At 44.6% G+C, this 17,712-nt stretch overlaps 1 protein-coding gene across 14 annotated transcripts in view; it reads right to left on the reverse strand.

Moving 5' to 3' along the window:
- Window positions 1–17,712, reverse strand: part of FNDC3B (fibronectin type III domain containing 3B) — a 360,686-nt gene that overhangs the window by 41,042 nt on the left and 301,932 nt on the right. For all 14 annotated transcript variants that reach the window (XM_070072505.2, XM_008266495.5, XM_089330934.1 and 11 more), the window contains 4 exons: window positions 16,925–17,097; window positions 14,081–14,194; window positions 13,608–13,757; window positions 8,216–8,496 (listed from right to left, as the gene is read on the reverse strand). In XM_070072505.2, coding sequence (XP_069928606.1) covers window positions 8,216–8,496; window positions 13,608–13,757; window positions 14,081–14,194; window positions 16,925–17,097 — 718 coding nt within the window. The remainder of the gene's footprint in view (window positions 1–8,215; window positions 8,497–13,607; window positions 13,758–14,080; window positions 14,195–16,924; window positions 17,098–17,712) is intronic.

The following is a 17,712-nucleotide window of genomic DNA, read 5'->3' on the forward strand; positions in this document are numbered from 1 at the left end:
GTTCATGGACAATGTGCATTATGAAAAAAGTACACAATTTCAATATTTGTGCATTAAAACAAATTTAGCTTTTAATTCCATTTTCCTTGAACCTTTCAAAAGGTCTTCTTATGATCTCTGCTTTTAGAGATGAGGAAGCTGAAGTTAATCTCAGAGACCTTCACTAACTTGATCTAAATGACACAGAGGCTATTTGATGTTGAAGCCTAGGTTGGACCTTTACAACAATGCTTTTTATTTCTACCCTGACCCCGAAAAGTAGAAATTACTTGGTCTATTTTACACCTGAAGCTTGCCTCAGTTTAGTCCTGCGCACTGGTCTGCACAATCGAGACAAAGCACTGTGAACATGAACTGGGCCCTTTTGGGCTCAAAGGGCTCTATGTATTCTGACACGCCATTCTCGTCCATCATAGCCAAACAAAAGATGATCTTAATTGAAACCATTCTTTCAATGCAGCAGACACTCACCAGTCAACCAGTGTTCACTTTTCTCAGACCATGTTTCGTTCAGACATCAACTGCCTACATTTTAAAGTACTCATTTCAACACATTCTTACCAAAACACAATTTCCTGTATAGCTGATACATGAAGTAGGCATTAATCAGTTCTAATACTAAAGGAAAACTGACAATTGGAATAGAACTGGAGAACAGATAACATGAGGTAATGTGCTGTTACATTCTGGGAAAAATAATAAGAACTCTGGGCATAGGAGTCCGAAAAGGCTAAGGAAGGACTGAGGCAACCCGTTTTGTTACAGGGTGAAAACCAACACCTAATCCCAGGGAGAGGTGACACAAGAATAATGAGCAAAACAAGCAATAACTTGAAGAACAATTCTAATTCCAACAATTTCCACTTCAGAAAAATCAAAGGTGATTTTCAAGTTTTATTAAAATGTATCCCAAACCCAAACCCGAGAAGTCTTCTCTTTAGCTGAAGTAACATGTTAATCTTGACATTGCAATAGAGGTGTCTGCAGTTCATTTGCTTTTTTGTCCAGGCTTTCCTGATCTCAGTTTTTTTTTTTTTTTTTTTTTTTAATCTTAAGCTACATAAATTAAGTACAAGCGAAATGGAATTTTGCATTCCAATTTAGGGAAGTGATGCAACCCTGAGCAAACTCTATCTTGCCAGGATCAATTGCTCCAAGTTTCCAGCAGTCTGCAATATCCATCAATACATTAATAATATTGGAGAAATAAATCAAATTCAGAAGCATATCCTGGATAGATTTTGACTGAATTACAATACAGGTATTGTATTACAATTACGATAGATCTAATTCCAGATGCCAGATGCATTCCTGCTTTAGATCACAGCCCTCTACAGCACATTTTGTATGCATACACACACTCAAATGTCCAACACTAAATACAGTAAAAGCATAATGACTTCCTCCCCTTATCATGACTGGCCATCCCAGTGCAATGGATGCTGGGAGTGGGGGTGGGTTGTGGAGACTCAGGCAATGGCTGGGGTAAAAAAAAACAAAAAAAAACAAAAAAACAAAACAAAAAAAAACCCCAAAAAAAACCAGCAGCAAAACATGGACTTAAATTTGAGAGGCCGAAGGGCTGAAGAACACAGACAGAGCTCCCATAAACTGGCTCACTCACTTCATGCCCACAATGGCTGCAACCTAAGCTGAAAATCTTCCACATGGGTAGCATGAGCCATCAACATTGTCTCCTAGGATGCACATCAAAGAGAGGCTTTAATCAGAAGCTGGGGGGGGGGCTGGTGCTGTGGTACAGTGGGTTAAGGCCCTGGCCTGAAGTGCTGGCATTCCATATGGGCACCAGTTCGAGTCCCGGCAGCTCCTCTTCTGATCTAGCTTTCTGTTGTGGCCTGAGAACGCAGTAGAAGATGGCCCAAGTCCTTGGGCCCCTGCATCCACATGGGAGACCCGGAAGATGCTCCTGGCTCCTAGCTTCAGATTGGCACAGCTCCAGAAATTGCGGCCAATTGGGGAGCAAACCAGCAGATGGAAGACCCCTCTCTCTCTCTGCCTCTCCTTCTTTCTCTGTGTAACTCTGACTTTCAGATAAATAAATAAATCTTAAAAATCAGAAGCTGGAGCTGGGATTCAAATCCAGGCTCTCCTAAGTAGGATGCAGGAGTTCTCATTAGCTTCTTCACTGCGAGGCAAAATGTCCACCTGGCCTTTTTATAGTTCCTCCCTCCCCCGCTCCAGCCTGCTATCTGATCAACAAATTAAGAAAATACGCAAGAAGAGGATAATCATCAGACAACTTCAAAAGAAGCATAAAGTCATAGCTTAAATACAGAAAATCCCTCTGGGCGGGGAATGATGTGTTTAGAATAAAGCCCTTCCAAGAAAGCTTTCTGGATGGGGAACCAGAGCTGGCCTTCAACCAAGCTCCTTCTCCTGCAGCTCCTCGGGAACCAGTGCTGCCACCCCAACTCCAGGCACAGACTTGTCTTCTCTCATCCTGCCTTGACTGGGGGAAAAAACCATAAATGTGCTGCACTGCTTCATGGGTAACACCGGATTTCCACAGACACGTCAATCACGCTCTTCCCTGCCACACGCAACCAGGTAACTTACTGAACGCTTACTACGTGCCAAGTCCCCACACCAGGGACCTTGGGCTGTCCAGTGGGGCTGCGGGGTTGGGGTGGTCTGTGGGCCCCTCAGACATGGGTAGTGTCCTTCACAAGCAGGCTGCCAGCTGTGGCTGGAAAGCCTGTCTCCAGACCGACTGGCATCTCCCCCACTAATAGTTTCTTAGGCTGCCTGTGTGACCTTGCGGTTTTAACTCACACCTTCAGGGTGGTTACAATCTTCCACCCAGAGCTGGCAGGGGAGGGTGCTGAGGCCCTGAGGAGGAGACAGGCAGTCTCCAGGAGGCCCCCCCACTCCCGCTATCTCCATGAGCCCCAAGCCAATCAACATACAGTATGTGAAATCCTTGTCCAACGGGCACCCCCACAGAATGATCCAATGGGGGGAAAAAAAAACAGTAATGCCTTAAAAACCCGAGACACTTCCTGCTCAGGCACCCTGCTTGGTCTCTTTTCCAACCAGATGCTTTTTCTGTTGCTTGCCAATCAAATAAAAGTTTCTATTCTGTCAAATAAAGGTTTCTGCCTCTTTGCAAATTGTTTCCTGGCTTTTTATTTCTATACTAAGCTGAGGAAAAGAACTCAAGAAACTCACTCCGGCAACTGCCTCCCCTCTGAGATCAGTAATAGACCTGAAAATTTTATTTAAAAACACACAACAGCTCTGTTAGTAGGGAGCTAAAATTATTATTCCCATTTTACAGTTCAGGAAACTGAGAACCTAGATAAACTTATGGAGGTCACAGAGGCAGAAAGTTAAGGCTCCTAGATTTAACCACAGCAGCCTCACTCCTCCTGTTCCTCTGAACAGCCCATCTTGGCAGCCCAGCGGAAGTGCTTCTCATGAGGGGCTACCTCAAAAAGTTCCTGGAATTGTGGAATTAAAAAGGGTAAGTTTACAAATGTGCAAACCAATTTTTGAAATCTATGTGTAGCTTTCTTATCATATGTATTTCCAATGAGCTTTTTGAGGGTTCCTATATAGTAAGATTCAATCAATTATTTTCATCCCCCTTTGACTTGGGACAAAAAGCACAAAGCAGCATAACAAACAAATCTACTTGAAGTTGTAGTCATTTGCCAGCTAGAGTGAGTCAACCATATAAAGAGGTTGCCAAAATAAGTAATCTAAGCAACCTTCCCAACTGCCTATCCTGGAGAATGAGGAAGGTGGCACAGCCCTGCTCTGCTCTGGGCCAGCCAGGCCTTTCCTGGAGGTCTGGGTCATCGAGAAACAGAAAGTACCTGCAGCAGAGGGCTGAGGAGGTTGTAGAGAACCACGCTGATGAAGACAATCAGATATGAGCACAGTGAGGGGAGACAGCGGATGCTGGCAAGCCACAGTTTCCAAAGCAGGGCTCCCATGTAGGTACAGTGCCAAGTTCTGCAGGCAACTCACATACAGCGACGTTTAAGAATCACTGTTGGTAGGCAGAGGTTTTCACATTTCAAAATGCATCAAAAATCTTCCAGAAGGCTAACTGAAGCCCAGGGTGAGGCATCACCCTTAGAATTTCTGATTAAGAGGGCTGGGGTATGGCCTGAGAATTTGCAGTTTAACCAGTTCTCAGGTGGTGCTCATGTTGCTGGTTTTGAGACCACACTTTCTTGAGAATCATTGCTCTAGAGGAAAGTACCAAGGTCAAGCTGGTTTTACAGGCTGAGACCTGACAAAGTGTAAGTAAGACACTGGAAAAGAAAGTCACTCTAAAGTAGAAGTGACTGCCTGGTGAGCAGAGGATGGAACTCTGCCTGTACACTAGGGATGCTCAAGCCAGGGCCCGAAAGGGTGACATCAGGTGATCGAACACCTGTCTCGGCTTGCCAGGCCTGTGACTGTTGGCAGATACATACAAAGCAAACTTGTGCCTCCAAGTTTAATCATTTATTTTTTGGCCTTCCAACCAAAACACAAATGCAATTCCAAACTCAGTTCTAAACTTGAAAGCAATGTCTTTAAAAACAGCATTGCCCTTCCAACCCAATTTCATACAGGATGTGTTAGCAAGCCAACAGGTAGCTCTGCCGGCACCACGGGAGAAAGGACATGTTCACTGAAAGTCTTTTCGGCATCAGAAGATTACCAGAGGGGCTGGCTCTGTGGTATATTGGGTTAAGTCACCGCCTGCAGAGCGGGCATCCCATTTTGGCACCAGTTCAAGTCCTGGCTGCTCCACTTCCAATCCAGCTCCCTGCCATATGTGTCTGGGAAAGCAGCGGAGGATGACCCAGGAGCTAGGGCCCCTGTGCTCATGTGGGAGACCCAGAAGAAGCTCCTGGCTCCTGGCTCCAGGTCAGCCCAGCTCTGGCTGTTGTGGCCATTTGGGGAGTGAACCAGTGGATGGAAGATCTTTCTCTCTCTCTCTCTCTGTGCTTCTGCTTTTCAAATACATAAGTAAAAAAAAAAAAAAAAACTTTACCAGAGAGGTGCACAATCTTGTCCTGGCAATACAAACAATGGATGGGGTGTGGGCACAATGTGTAATTGTTGATGTTTAAAACACACACAAGGAACCAAGTCTTTGATACAAGCTCCGTGTGCCTGTTTAAAATGTTTCATTCTACAATTTTTATCTAGAACATTATGATCTGTTCACTTATATTTTAACCAATTTATAGGAAAGAGAAAGGTGAGGCTGGAGTTGATTGGACTGAAATTATATCCTTAGTTCCTTGAAATGCTCATTTTGTATTTCACTATAATTACCACAGTTGTATTTTTGAAACATAAAAGAACAGGACTTCATGTTGCCCAGTGTTCTGCTATACAGTATTTAGTTATATACTACAGAAACTAAATTCCTAAAGCTGTCAAAGGTTGGTCTTAAATATGAATATTGTAATATCTTGAATGAGATATACAATTTATAATTTACTGATTGGCCAGCAAAGACTTTGGCCTAATTTTGTTTTTCTGGACAAGAACACAATTTGACTAGAACCAACGATTTGTCTTTTAGAATGAAAGCTATCCAATTTTCATGCAACCTGTCTCAGTGGTATTCTCCAAGTCATCTAGTAAGGTTGAAAGGTGACATCTTGGCCAGCGCCGTGGCTCACTAGGCTAATCCTCTGCCTTGCGGCGCTGGCACACAGGGTTCTAGTCCCGGTCAGGGCGCCGGATTCTGTCCCGGTTGCCCCTCTTCCAGGCCAGCTCTCTGCTGTGGCCAGGGAGTGCAGTGGAGGATGGCCCAAGTCCTTGGGCCCTGCACCCCATGGGAGACCAGGATAAGTACCTGGCTCCTGCCTTCGGATCAGCGCGGTGCGCCGGCCGCGGCAGCCATTGGAGGGTGAACCAATGGCAAAGGAAAACCTTTCTCTCTGTCTCTCTCACTGTCCACTCTGCCTGTCAAAAAAAAAAAAAAAAGAAAGAAAGAAAGGTGACATCTTCGCAATATGACTTTCTTTTCATACTCAGCTCAATGTACTAGCCTAGGCACATTAATATTAAACCATTTATGCTACTTCCATTAAATATTTTTAAACAGAGTTGAGGTTTTACTCTCAAAATCTAAGCTCATCACTCCATATTTCCACACTACCAAACCATTTCTAGCACGTCTTAAAGTCAACCACTTACGCAGAAGAGATCTCCGAGAATTCCAGTCCTTAATCCATGATTCCCAACAACTTTTCCTTCAGATCTAGATTTCCTCGGAAATCTTGGCTGTGCCCCTATCAATAACAGTCCACATGCCTCTAGCGCCATTCTTTTGCAAATCTTAAAATTTTAAAATCAGCTAAGCCACCACAGCAAGAAGTGAAATTCTTGAGCTAACATCTTGCCCCAGAAACCCTTTTGACCTGAACACCCAATGTTCAGAGGACTGACCTGAGGATCTGAGTCTACTCTGAGCTAGGGTTAGAGAGGAGTCAGGCAGACACAAAATCCTCGAGGGAGTCCCTGGGCCAGTGTGGCTCTTCCCCAGCTCTTCGACTCTGGGGGAACAAAACGACACAACCCCCTGGACTTCTGGTCCCTCGGTCCCTTGGACACAGCTGGGAGATGACATTCTCTTGAGCAGTTTCCCCCGGAGGTTGACCTCATGGTCAGGTTTTCTTAAAGTGTCCTCACTTGGGAAATCACCCAAGGTCAAGGTCTGAGTTTAATCACCTCTGATTTCCTCAGCACCTGGTTGGAGTGCTCTGGACACAACAGGCCCTTAGTATACAGTTAACAAACAGGAGTAAAGATAGCTCGTTTCCTGGGATTGGCAAAACGGCTAAAAATGAAATACTGCTCCTGGCCTGCCTCTTCACCTGTTCAACTGCTCTCTCACGTGCCACTTCTAACCACGCTGACCACTGTGAGCCACAGGTCCTCCTCTCCGAATCTCTACTAGGACTCTGAGCACAACGTGCTTTTCAACATGGAAGGAGGTCATAATCACCCATTATCTGACATTGCAAGTATTCCCAAATCTGTGGGTGCTCTGAAGGCAAGGATAGTGTTTTCAAGACTCACAGGGTACAGTACTCTGCCCAAGAGTGATATGCCAGGATGAAAAGCTTAAAAAAAAAAAAGCAAGCCCACCAATACTGTTTTGAAAAGCCAAATTAAGTGAGATGATAAATCCTTTTTAAGCTGCAAATCGATCTCCCTCTACTCCTCCGTCCTTATAAAGCCACCAGGATCTAACCATGGGGACCACACCACAGGGATCTAGTCAGTTCCCAAAGGCCCTGTCAATAGCATATCTGGATTATATTTCCACCCTCTTAATACCATAAACTGAAGACTGGGGTGTGGGGGGGGGGGAGAATCATATTCCAACCACAGTCATGATCATCTTAACGACGATGTTGTACTGTTGCTATGTGCTGCTGGGTTCTCCTAGGAGCATTTAATGGTGATTTATTCTTTACAACGTGCTTATGAGGTGAGTACTATTGTTCTTATTTTACAGAAGACAATGAGACACAGAGAGGTTAAGTAACTTGACTAAAGACACACAGCTGATGACCCAAATGTGACTCCTTGCTCCTCTATATCTCCTTGGGAAACTATTCCATGTGACTCAAGGAGATGCCCTGCTAAGGCACATTTGAATAACCACAGGTGGTTCCTGCATGTCTTCTAATGATACAATCCTGTTCAGCCACAAACTTTGTTTCCCATGACAACATGGAGACAATACTAAACAACTGGCAATTCTGAGAGGTAGGAAAAAAGATGTGTAAGAAAAAGAGTGCCCCAGGTAAAGAGGTCTGGGGAAAAGAGAGAATGCACAAGTTACCTGAATTCTGTGCACTGGAAGTGTTCCGTGCAAAATCCCAATTAAAATCTGTATCACACACACTCTCTAACGTGGAGTCCGCCTTTGAGGAATCAGAATGGTGGTGGAGTCTTGCTTTGAGTCCATGGGTCAGAACAGAGGGTGGTCACGGAGTGAGATGAATTACAGTGGAAAGACAAAGAAAGTGATAACCCAAGTGACCAAGTCGGGGGCGGGAGGGGTAACTGATTTAAAGTGCTCAGTGAAATTCCTCCTTCGGAGTTAGGGATGGTGTGAATTTGTGACTGACTCATTAAGTGTCAAGCAATACAAGATTTTCAGCTCTGTTACTATTGAGTGCTCAGATGTCTTGGTGCAGCTTTATGTCCACTCTCTTGCACTTACCTGTAGGTGGTTTCTGGAAGGAGATCTTTCACGATGTGGGTGGTAGTAGTGCCCACGGTAATGCTAGTGTCTCCGAGATCAATGTTGTAGGCAAGGATTTCAGATCCATTATTGCACGGCTCTTCCCAGCTCAGTACAAGGCACACAGAAGGTGAATCAGGGTAGGCATTGAGGGGCTCCTCCTCCAGGACGCAGAGAGTGGAGACGGGGTCAGGGGCAGATGCTGGTGTCTGGCAAAGCACAAGCTCACTGTAGGGCCCTGCTCCTGCTTGATTGAAGGCCTGAGAAACAACAGGAAGTCAACAGTCACTTCCCAACATCAGCATACCCCAAAGCTGCTGTGTTACCAGCATGAAATACCCCAAAGGACACATTTGATTGCTAGATATACAGGTAGGAATAAATTCTAGGAAACATTCACTTCAATCTAATGACTGCTCTCCAATCACATCTTTCTGTTAATAAAGCGAAAGACATCATGGCCATCCCACCTCTGGAGAAAGTAATTTTAAAGGAATACTTCCTACCTGCAGGGCCCACTTTACTTTATTCATCAGCTTAGAACATGCTGTGGTAGACACAGCAGGGTTCTTATCTGCCTTTTACAGAGAGAATTCAGTTAGTACAACACAGGCCTCAGGTTTGGAGGCAAAGCTGACACTGGAATCTACCTCCTCTGATTTTAAGGCCTCATGCTGCCCAAGAACAGCAAAAATAGACTAGAGAGAAGATGCCTGTTTTCCATGTGAAAGAACAACTCACATCTATCACAATTCTCATCTGTCCTTCTTTATTGACAAGCAAATGCTGACTTTTCCTTCGCCTTTAGTTCTTTTTTAGTTTCTTATATTATTTTATTTTTTATTATTATATATTTATTTTTTACTTCAAAGGCAGAGTAAGGGGGGCGGGGAGAAGGAAAAGAGAGAGAGGAGAGAGAGGAAACAGAGTGATCTTCCATCACTGGAACGGCTGGGGCTGCGCCTAAAGCCAGGAGCCCAGGTCTCCCACAGGGGTAGCAGGAACCCAAGTACTAGGCCATCATGCGCTGTCTCCCAGACGCAGTAGCAGGAAGCTGGATGGGAAGAGAGGCAGGACCCAGTCCCAGGCACTGTGACATGGGATGTGGGCATCCCAAGTGGCGGTTTAACCTGCTGCACAATGCCCACTCTGTCAGCTTCTCAAATACTTATTTGCTTAGTCTCCAGGACCAGGATTCTTGTTCTTCCTCCTCTCTTATCTGCTCCTTCTTCTCGACTGCCTTTGCTGGCTGCTAGGATCACTCTGATTTAGTTACGCTGGTGGGCATCAGGGCTGCAGTGCCTAGACACCTCCCCTCTTTTCCATCCCTGCTCAAACTCCTGAAAATCTCATCTTGTCTCGGAGCCAAATGCTATTCCTATCATACTCTGAATCTAGATGTGTAGCTCAGACCTTTGCTTAAATACCGCCTAGCATACCTCGTCAAGTGCCAAATGAACACTACCACAAGCTTGTCAAGAAACATCCAAGGCTCAAGTGTCTACGCAAGTCCTCATTTCCACCTAGTCTCTCCTTACAAAAAAACCTCACTGAATTTCCTGTTGCCAGGTCACTCCACTTATAACCCCAAGACATCCTGGGATACCTGTCTTCCTCTCCTACCCTCGTCCAGGCCATCAGCACACCCAGGACCACTCTAGCCCAAGAACACTCCCTTCTTGACTGCGTGTTGTAAAGACCTCCTCACTGGTATATGCGTCAGCCTTGCCACATAGACTACAAAGGTATTTCAGAAAGCGTGTGGGAAAATGTGATTAAAAAGATGTTTATTTTAGTGCAAAACACTCTGAAATTCGTGTGTAATGTTTAGCATAAGACTTATTTTCCGTAAACTTTTTGAAGCTTCTCCATATATGTTAAAACATGAGTCAGAATTTGCAGTTCAAGTTCCTTCAGAAGTAAACTGGAGAGTTCATTTGGAAGTTTATTCTGAATAAACTTTGAAGTCCTAATGAAAGCCTAGAAGATCCTATCAGACCTGCTCACCGCCACAGTTCAAACAAATCCACCGGCACTCTGCCTTCACACCTGCTACCTGCTCCAGGGACAGCGGCTTCCTTGCCGCTCTGCTCCCACCTCAGGCCCTCTCCACTTGCTCCTTCTGTCCGGAAAGCTTCGTCCCAGACATCCACACGGCTGGCTACTCTCCCTCAGGGCCCCCTCTCTGACTGTATGTTTCACACTGCGATCCCTCCCTGTGCCCGGCCCCTGTGAGCCCCCTCATTTCTTAGCTCCTTTCATCCTACCACCTGTTGCCGGCAGAGCTTTCATTTTATTTATTTAGTCCCCAATTCGAAGCACCTTTGGAAGGACAAGGCTGCCTTCTGTCTGGCTCATTGTTGTGAACTGAAACTGTACCTAATAGAGAGTATGTGTTCAACACATTTTATTAAAATTTTTTTCCCTTCCCTGGCTAGGCAGGGATAGTGCCCTGCTACCGCACGAAGAAGTTACAAAAAGACAGACCTTCCTGACTCCACTTCCCATATTTCCTGTTGTCTACAGCATGCGGGTATCTCAAGTGACATCTTAGCCTGCTGTACCGTAGCTCCCACACCCTTACTTTGAGATTTTATTTTTGGACACAAATTTATCACAGGAGTAGAAAAATAAGATACTCAGATACTTCTGTCACTTCAGGCTTTGTATCACCATATAATAGAAAGAAAGGACATAGCTTTTATAAGTGGAGTTTAGTTCCCAATTTAACAAAGCTGTGATCTTAGGCACGCTAATCTCTTTGAGCCTGTTTTCTCAGATGTGAAGTGGGGATAGTAAAACCTGATTCACAGAAACAGACTAAACTAGTGGAATAAAACCCTGGCAGACTGTCAGGCTGACAGTAGGTTCTTTGCTTCCTTTCTTCTCACTGGGAAAATAATGAATGAAATAGCATTCTTCCTACTTTTTCAAAACTATTTTGAACTAATTTTAGACTTACAGAAAAGTTACAAAAAAGGTACAGAGAGCCGGCGCTGCGGCTCAATAGGCTAATCCTCCGCCTTGCGGCACTGGCACACCAGTTTCTGGTCCCGGTCGGGGCGCCGGATTCTGTCCTGGTTGCCCCTCTTCCAGGCCAGCTCTCTGCTGTGGCCAGGGAGTGCAGTGGAGGATGGCCCAGGTGCTTGGGCCCTGCACCTGCATGGGAGACCAGGAGAAGCACCTGGCTCCTGGCTTCGGATCAGCGTGGTGCACTGGCCGCAGCGGCCATTGGTGGGTGAACCAACGGCAAAAAGGAAGACCTTTCTCTCTCTCTCTCTCTCACTGTCCACTCTGCCTGTCAAAAAAAAAAAAAAAAAAAAAAAAAAGGTACAGAGAAATTTCCACATTGCTCTTACTTCACTTTCTCTAATATTAACACTTTACATCACCATAGAATAATGATCAAAACAATAAAATCTTCAATAATAACACTATAAACTATATATAGACTTGATTAAAATATTATTGATTTTTCCAATATTGTTTTTTCTATTCTAGGTTTCTACCCAGGATTCTATCTTCTTTTACTAGCTTGGCTGTCTGGAAAATTTTTTCTTGACTTATACCATTTACTGTTACTACTTTTCAGAGAAAACTTTTAAAGTATGTTTTACTAAGTAATAGTATACCTGTAATATACAAAATGTTCCATATGAATAGAATCACTTTGATAATTCTTAACTAAAATATTCCTAAGGAAGAATAAAAACATCAAAAATTCCTGAGGAAAACCATAAATGTTTTGCCTAATTTTGATAAAGCATAGTAAGTACTGAAATGATTTCATTTATAAGGAATCAAATATTCAAAAGAATATTCAGACTTAATCTGACTTTATGGAAATGCCAAATGAAAATATTTCACATATGGCTATAGATACCAAGAACCCAACAGAGATGTAGAAGATTTTTCCTGGCAATACCCTTCAACACAGTGGTGGCTGTCTTAGGAGGACTAGCCCCTTCACAGGATCTGACTCATCAGCATAGACGTTTACAAATATTTTCCACTTCCGATGTCAATTCAGGGAGGCAAGATTATTATGTGGGTTCTATTCTTATCTTAAAATGCAATTTGGAGCAGTCAATACTAAGTGACAATATATGCCCTGAAAGGTAAAAAGACCATTTTAAAGAGACTCTGAAATGCAAAAGGCACAGTGGAGTGAAGCTGTTTGCTGTGGTGACAGACAGCTCTTTATTTATATCCTGCCTTGTTCCAAGTATGGGAGTGTGGCACATAATTTAACCTTTTCCCAATGACTCAGCATCGCTGTTAAACGAAGATCAGATAATGTGCTGTGACAATGACTCATGGACAAAGGGCTAATGACATCCCAGGTGCTCCATTCGCAAGGAAGGAAGGACTGTGTGTGACAAAAGAGTTTAATTACAAATGCTTAAGATAGTGCAGCCTACAGAATTTAACAGAAAAGCTACAGTTGATCTGGGAAACTGGCTTATGAAGGGAGTATTTTCTCCAAGGAGGCCAGAGGCACAGTGTGCTTGTAATACACAATTCGATCCATACTTTAAATCTAGTGGGAACTTAAATCTGGCGTCATTGCTTCTTTATCTGTTCCAATCTAAATGTCTGTGAAAACAGAACTCTTCAAGGTCAACAACCACATCTGATTATTCTTTGTAGCTTCCTTGATTATCCTTTGGGCCTGGCACAAAGTAGTGCCCAAGAAATATTACTGAACAACTGGAAAGCATCGAACAAATCACCTATCTCTCAGTATAACTGAAGCTCTACAAAGGGGAAAATCATTGATTCAAGTGAATAGAGTAAAAGTAAAGCCATGATTAATGACACACTTCGGGGTGAGGCTAAAAACCAACTGCTCCTGACCTCCTTCTGCTTGGAGTCTCCAGTGGAGCCTCAGTAATGGTCACTGGGAGGTGAGAGGTGAGCAGAGCAGCTCAAATTACTCTGATATTCGGCTTTGGCGCCACTGAGCAGGTGGCGTATGAATTTTCTGTCTTTTGTCAGTTTTAAATGGCTTTCCCATGGAAATATGCACTTTAGTAGTTAAAAGGCACCTTCCCGAAGAACATGTGCCACACTCCCCTTGGACTAAGCATTTACTGAACGATCTGACACACAGCAAGATGCAACAGCACTGAGAAGTGGAGTGGAGAATCTGGATTTTTTTTCTTATCTCATGGGACCACCTAGAGATGCGGAAGTTAAATGTGAACTACTGAAACAACCAAATTTAAATTTATTTAAAATGACTCCCCCACAACACACACGCACCCCGTCCCCTTGGTGGCCTCCGGCATGAGCCTTAGTGCTGGCTTCTCAACGTGTCTCTCTTGGAACACCCATCCTTGTGAGCACCGTCTGCATGGCATCAACCTACCTGTAATCTGCAGCAATACTGGGCAGCAGGCAACAGATCTCTTATCTCAAAGCAGGTGTCTGTCCCATGATAAACGAGCTCTAAGGATTCTTCATCTTCTCCCCATTCCAACCTGTACTCTGAGATGTCGGCCCCAGAGCTCTCAGGACTCTGGAAAGCAGAAAGGAGTCAGGAGTTCCACTGAGAAGAACATCCCAGGTTTGTGTTCATGTTTGAGCAATGCGCCCCAGGATATTCCAAATACATATACAAGAAAAGCATGGAAGAGACACCCAACTTCCTCTCAGTCTTGGCTAGTAGAACATCCACGGTTCTAAATGACACAAGCAAGTGTCAAGGGAGATTACCACATAAGGAGAAAAAAAAATAACACCTCCACATGTACTTGGGCTTTATGGCTTATTCGTAACTACTTATGTTTGAAGGTAAAGTGGAAGGAGCAAAAAATGATGTGAAACACATGGCTAACTTACCTCCCAGCCTACTAGGACACATCCATCGGGCGTGAAAGAAACACAAGGTGCTTTGCATTGTCCAGGAGGCCCCGCAGCAGTGGTGATCTCCGAGACATCAGAATAGGGGCCGTACTGAAAGAGAAGAACACTCACAGGGCTGGAAGGGAGTGTGTGCGAGTGTGTGTGAGTGTGTGTGTGTACAAAAGCTTACAACCAAATGAGGGCCAGCATCACCATCAATACAAGCACAAATGATTCACAATTTTAACCCAGTGGTTTTCATTTTCAACTGTATACACCTAAGGCTTTCTCCTACACAGGTTCCCAGAACAGTAAATACCTATTTTATTTAGAGTACTTCAGAAAGGTCTTGGGAAATGAAATTAAAGAGATTTATTTTGCTGTCAAAATTTCTGAAATCCACGTAATTTTTTAAAAAGTCATACACAATTTGCTTTGAAAACCTCTTATGTCTTTTTTTTTTTTTTTTCCAGAAGGACTAATCTTTAGGGCATAAAAAATCCACTTGGAACTGCTGGTTATCAAATTCCAGGATTCTAGGTATTTCATCAGGGGCCTCATCAGCTCAACCACTGAAAAGATTTACTCTACATTCATCTCGTCTCTGTTTCACCACCGGTGAGCACAAGGCTTGCAGCTTCACTGGAGATGAACACATTTTGAGAGAGCCTCAACTACCTGAACCATGCATTTCCATCATGGAGCGCGGGGCATATTTTAAAGGGTTGGGGCCAATAGCAAAATCACGCCAGGCTAATGAAGTAACCATGCTTTTCAAAGTGAGGGAAAAAAAGTCCCTTATTTTCCACCAAAGCTTGTAAAGATACTTGACAGCGAAGAGCAAATTCTAACAGGGGCCGGCGCCGCGGCTCACTAGGCTAATCCTCTGCCTTGCGGCACCAGCACACCGGGTTCTAGTCCCGGTCGGGGCGCCGGATTCTGTCCCGGTTGCCCCTCTTCCAGGCCAGCTCTCTGCTGTGGCCTGGGAGTGCAGTGGAGGATGGCCCAAGTGCTTGGGCCCTGCACCCCAAGGGAGACCAGGATAAGTACCTGGCTCCTGGCTTCGGATCAGCACGGTGCGCCGGCCGCAGCGGCCATTGGAGGGTGAACCAACGGCAAAGGAAGACCTTTCTCTCTGTCTCTCTCTTTCTCACTGTCCACTCTGCCTGTCCAAAAAAAAAAATTCTAACAGGGACTTGGGCAGGGAACAAGAGTCACGCAGATGGCTGACTTCCGACACAACAGGAGTAAACCAAGGTTGAAGGGACTGTCTTCCTCTGACTGTGGAGGGGGTGAGAAGGTAACACTGAAATCAGCACAGCTGCACATTATCTGTGTCATGGCAGATTCCCCTGGAAAGCTGATGGGGGAACGACAGGCAGAGCGAAGGCAGGCCGCGGCAGCGCCAGCGATCGCCACCATCCACCTTCTTTTATTTAGGCAAGTCTAAGCCAGCGACGGGCTTTCTTACCTCCTCACCAATGTGGGTTTCATGTTTAGTTTAGCTTTTTTTTTCTCTCTCTTTTTCATGTTAAGTATCTGTGCTGTATCTGAATTTCTTTGCTAGTGGGGAATTAGGGAATTAGGAGAGATTCAGTCCACTCCTGATCAAATGTGAGATCTTGCTTCAGACCAAACATCTTCCTAGCCAGCTGTGGCTGACAGGGAGCTGACTTCAACACACTTCACTTCTAGAATGCCTGAACAGGACCACTGAGAAGAAATGTCACTGGCAATGTGGCATCACTGTCAGTTGGTTTTCTCACTTCTTTTTTTTTGACAGTCAGAGTTAGACAGTGAGAGAGAGAGAGAGAGAGAGAGAGAAAGGTCTTTCTTCTGTTGGTTCGCTCCCCAAATGGCCGCTACGGCCAGCAAGCTGCGCCAATCCAAAGCTAGGAGCCAGGTGCTTCCTCCTGGTCTCCCATGCGGGTGCAGGGCCCAAGGACTTGGCCATCCTCCACTGCCTTCCCGGGCCACAGCAGAGAGCTGGACTGGAAGAGGAACAACCGGGACAGAATCCGGCACCCCAACCAGGACTAGAATCTGAGGTGCTGGCGCCGCAGGCGGAGAATTAGCCTGGTGAGCCACGGCACCGGCCCTCACTTCTAAACATTTTGTTACTCAATTGTTTTTGCATGGATCTCATCCATACAAACCACTGGTCCGTCTGGGTATGTGTACGGGTGCTTTGCATCACTTTTACTTGAATCCTTTCTGCTTTCTTTAATCTTTCTCTGACGCACCAAAAATGTGGGTTCTGGGCCAGCTATTTCTCATTATGAATCTCCTTCAAATCCACATCATTCTGCAACTCCAAAGTCAGGGGGAGAGCCCCTACTCTTGCGGATATGACATGGCCTTAATACTCCAAATCTTTGATAGCGCAACCTGCCCACTGCAGGTGGGACCAATGGAGGGGCCAGAGTATTCTCAAGTTTGAAACAAAAAAACACAAACCTACTGGCCTCCCTAGCCTCTCCTCCACCCCAGCTCTAAAACTGACCTAAGTCATTGTGGGCTCAAAAGGCAATATGGCATAGAATTCAGATTTGGACTACTATACAGTCTAAGTTTTCCACAACTTATAGAGTCCATGAGATAACAGGAAATTAGTCTAAAACTATCAGAAGCATTTATAGGTGATGTCTTTATTACCCTTGTGTGATTATCTTAATAGAATGATATGAACATTAAAGAAACAGAACATTCCTAAAAACTGCGATGTCTATATGAAACCACAACAAACTGGGAAATGTGAATTTAAATATACTTCTTTAAGGGTTGTCATGGTTGGATGGATGGAGACTGCCTTCTGCCCATGGTGGGTGGCATCATACTCACCCCTCCGTCATTCAGGGCTCTCACCCGGAAGCGGTACACAGTTCCGGGCAGCAGGTTGCCAACAGTGCACTCGAGTTCAGGCCCGTGGTACACCTCCGAGGCTACAGCCTCGGGCTCCGTCATCTCCACACTGTACTCGGAGACCTCACAGCCACTTTCAGATGCAGGAACATCTGGAAACCAAGAAGTTCTTCTCTCTTAGAGCACGTCTGTGCTTCCAGGACAGCCAATCACGCCCGATTTTCCACAGGTTTCGCACAATACCATGCAGGGGAGCTGTCTTTACTGTCTGCCTTACAAAAGAACCTTTCCCCCGCCCATCCAAAAACAAGAAAGTTCCTGAATGACGTCATCCATACTTTGCAAAACAAGTGTGTTTCAGTATATAGTGCATCACATTAATACAAGTAATTCCAAAATAACAAAAGCATCAGGCAAATTTCTTCACACTCTAAAGGAAAGTAAAGGAAAAAAATCTCTTTAGCCTGAAACCAAGGGTGACGCTAAATCAGGATACAGGACTCAACACTGGCACAATATTTTATTCTACTTTAGATATAAATGGTGAGAAAAGGCAGTCTGCTAGAATCCTGCACATTTATACTTGCAATTGTATAGCATCTAAACTGCTGACATAACAGGAGATGCTAACATGGCTTAAGTCAATGTGAAAACACCAGGACCCACAGAGCAGCAATGGGGGGGAGGGGGGTAGGTCACAGACAAAGAGGAGGAGGAATCTGAACCAATTCTTGGTTTAATCTCTAAATTAAGCACTATTTTTCTTT

Source organism: Oryctolagus cuniculus, chromosome 4, assembly GCF_051225735.1.
Source record: "Oryctolagus cuniculus isolate XC-2025 breed Fujian yellow rabbit chromosome 4, ASM5122573v1, whole genome shotgun sequence".
Taxonomy (NCBI): Eukaryota; Metazoa; Chordata; class Mammalia; order Lagomorpha; family Leporidae; genus Oryctolagus; species Oryctolagus cuniculus.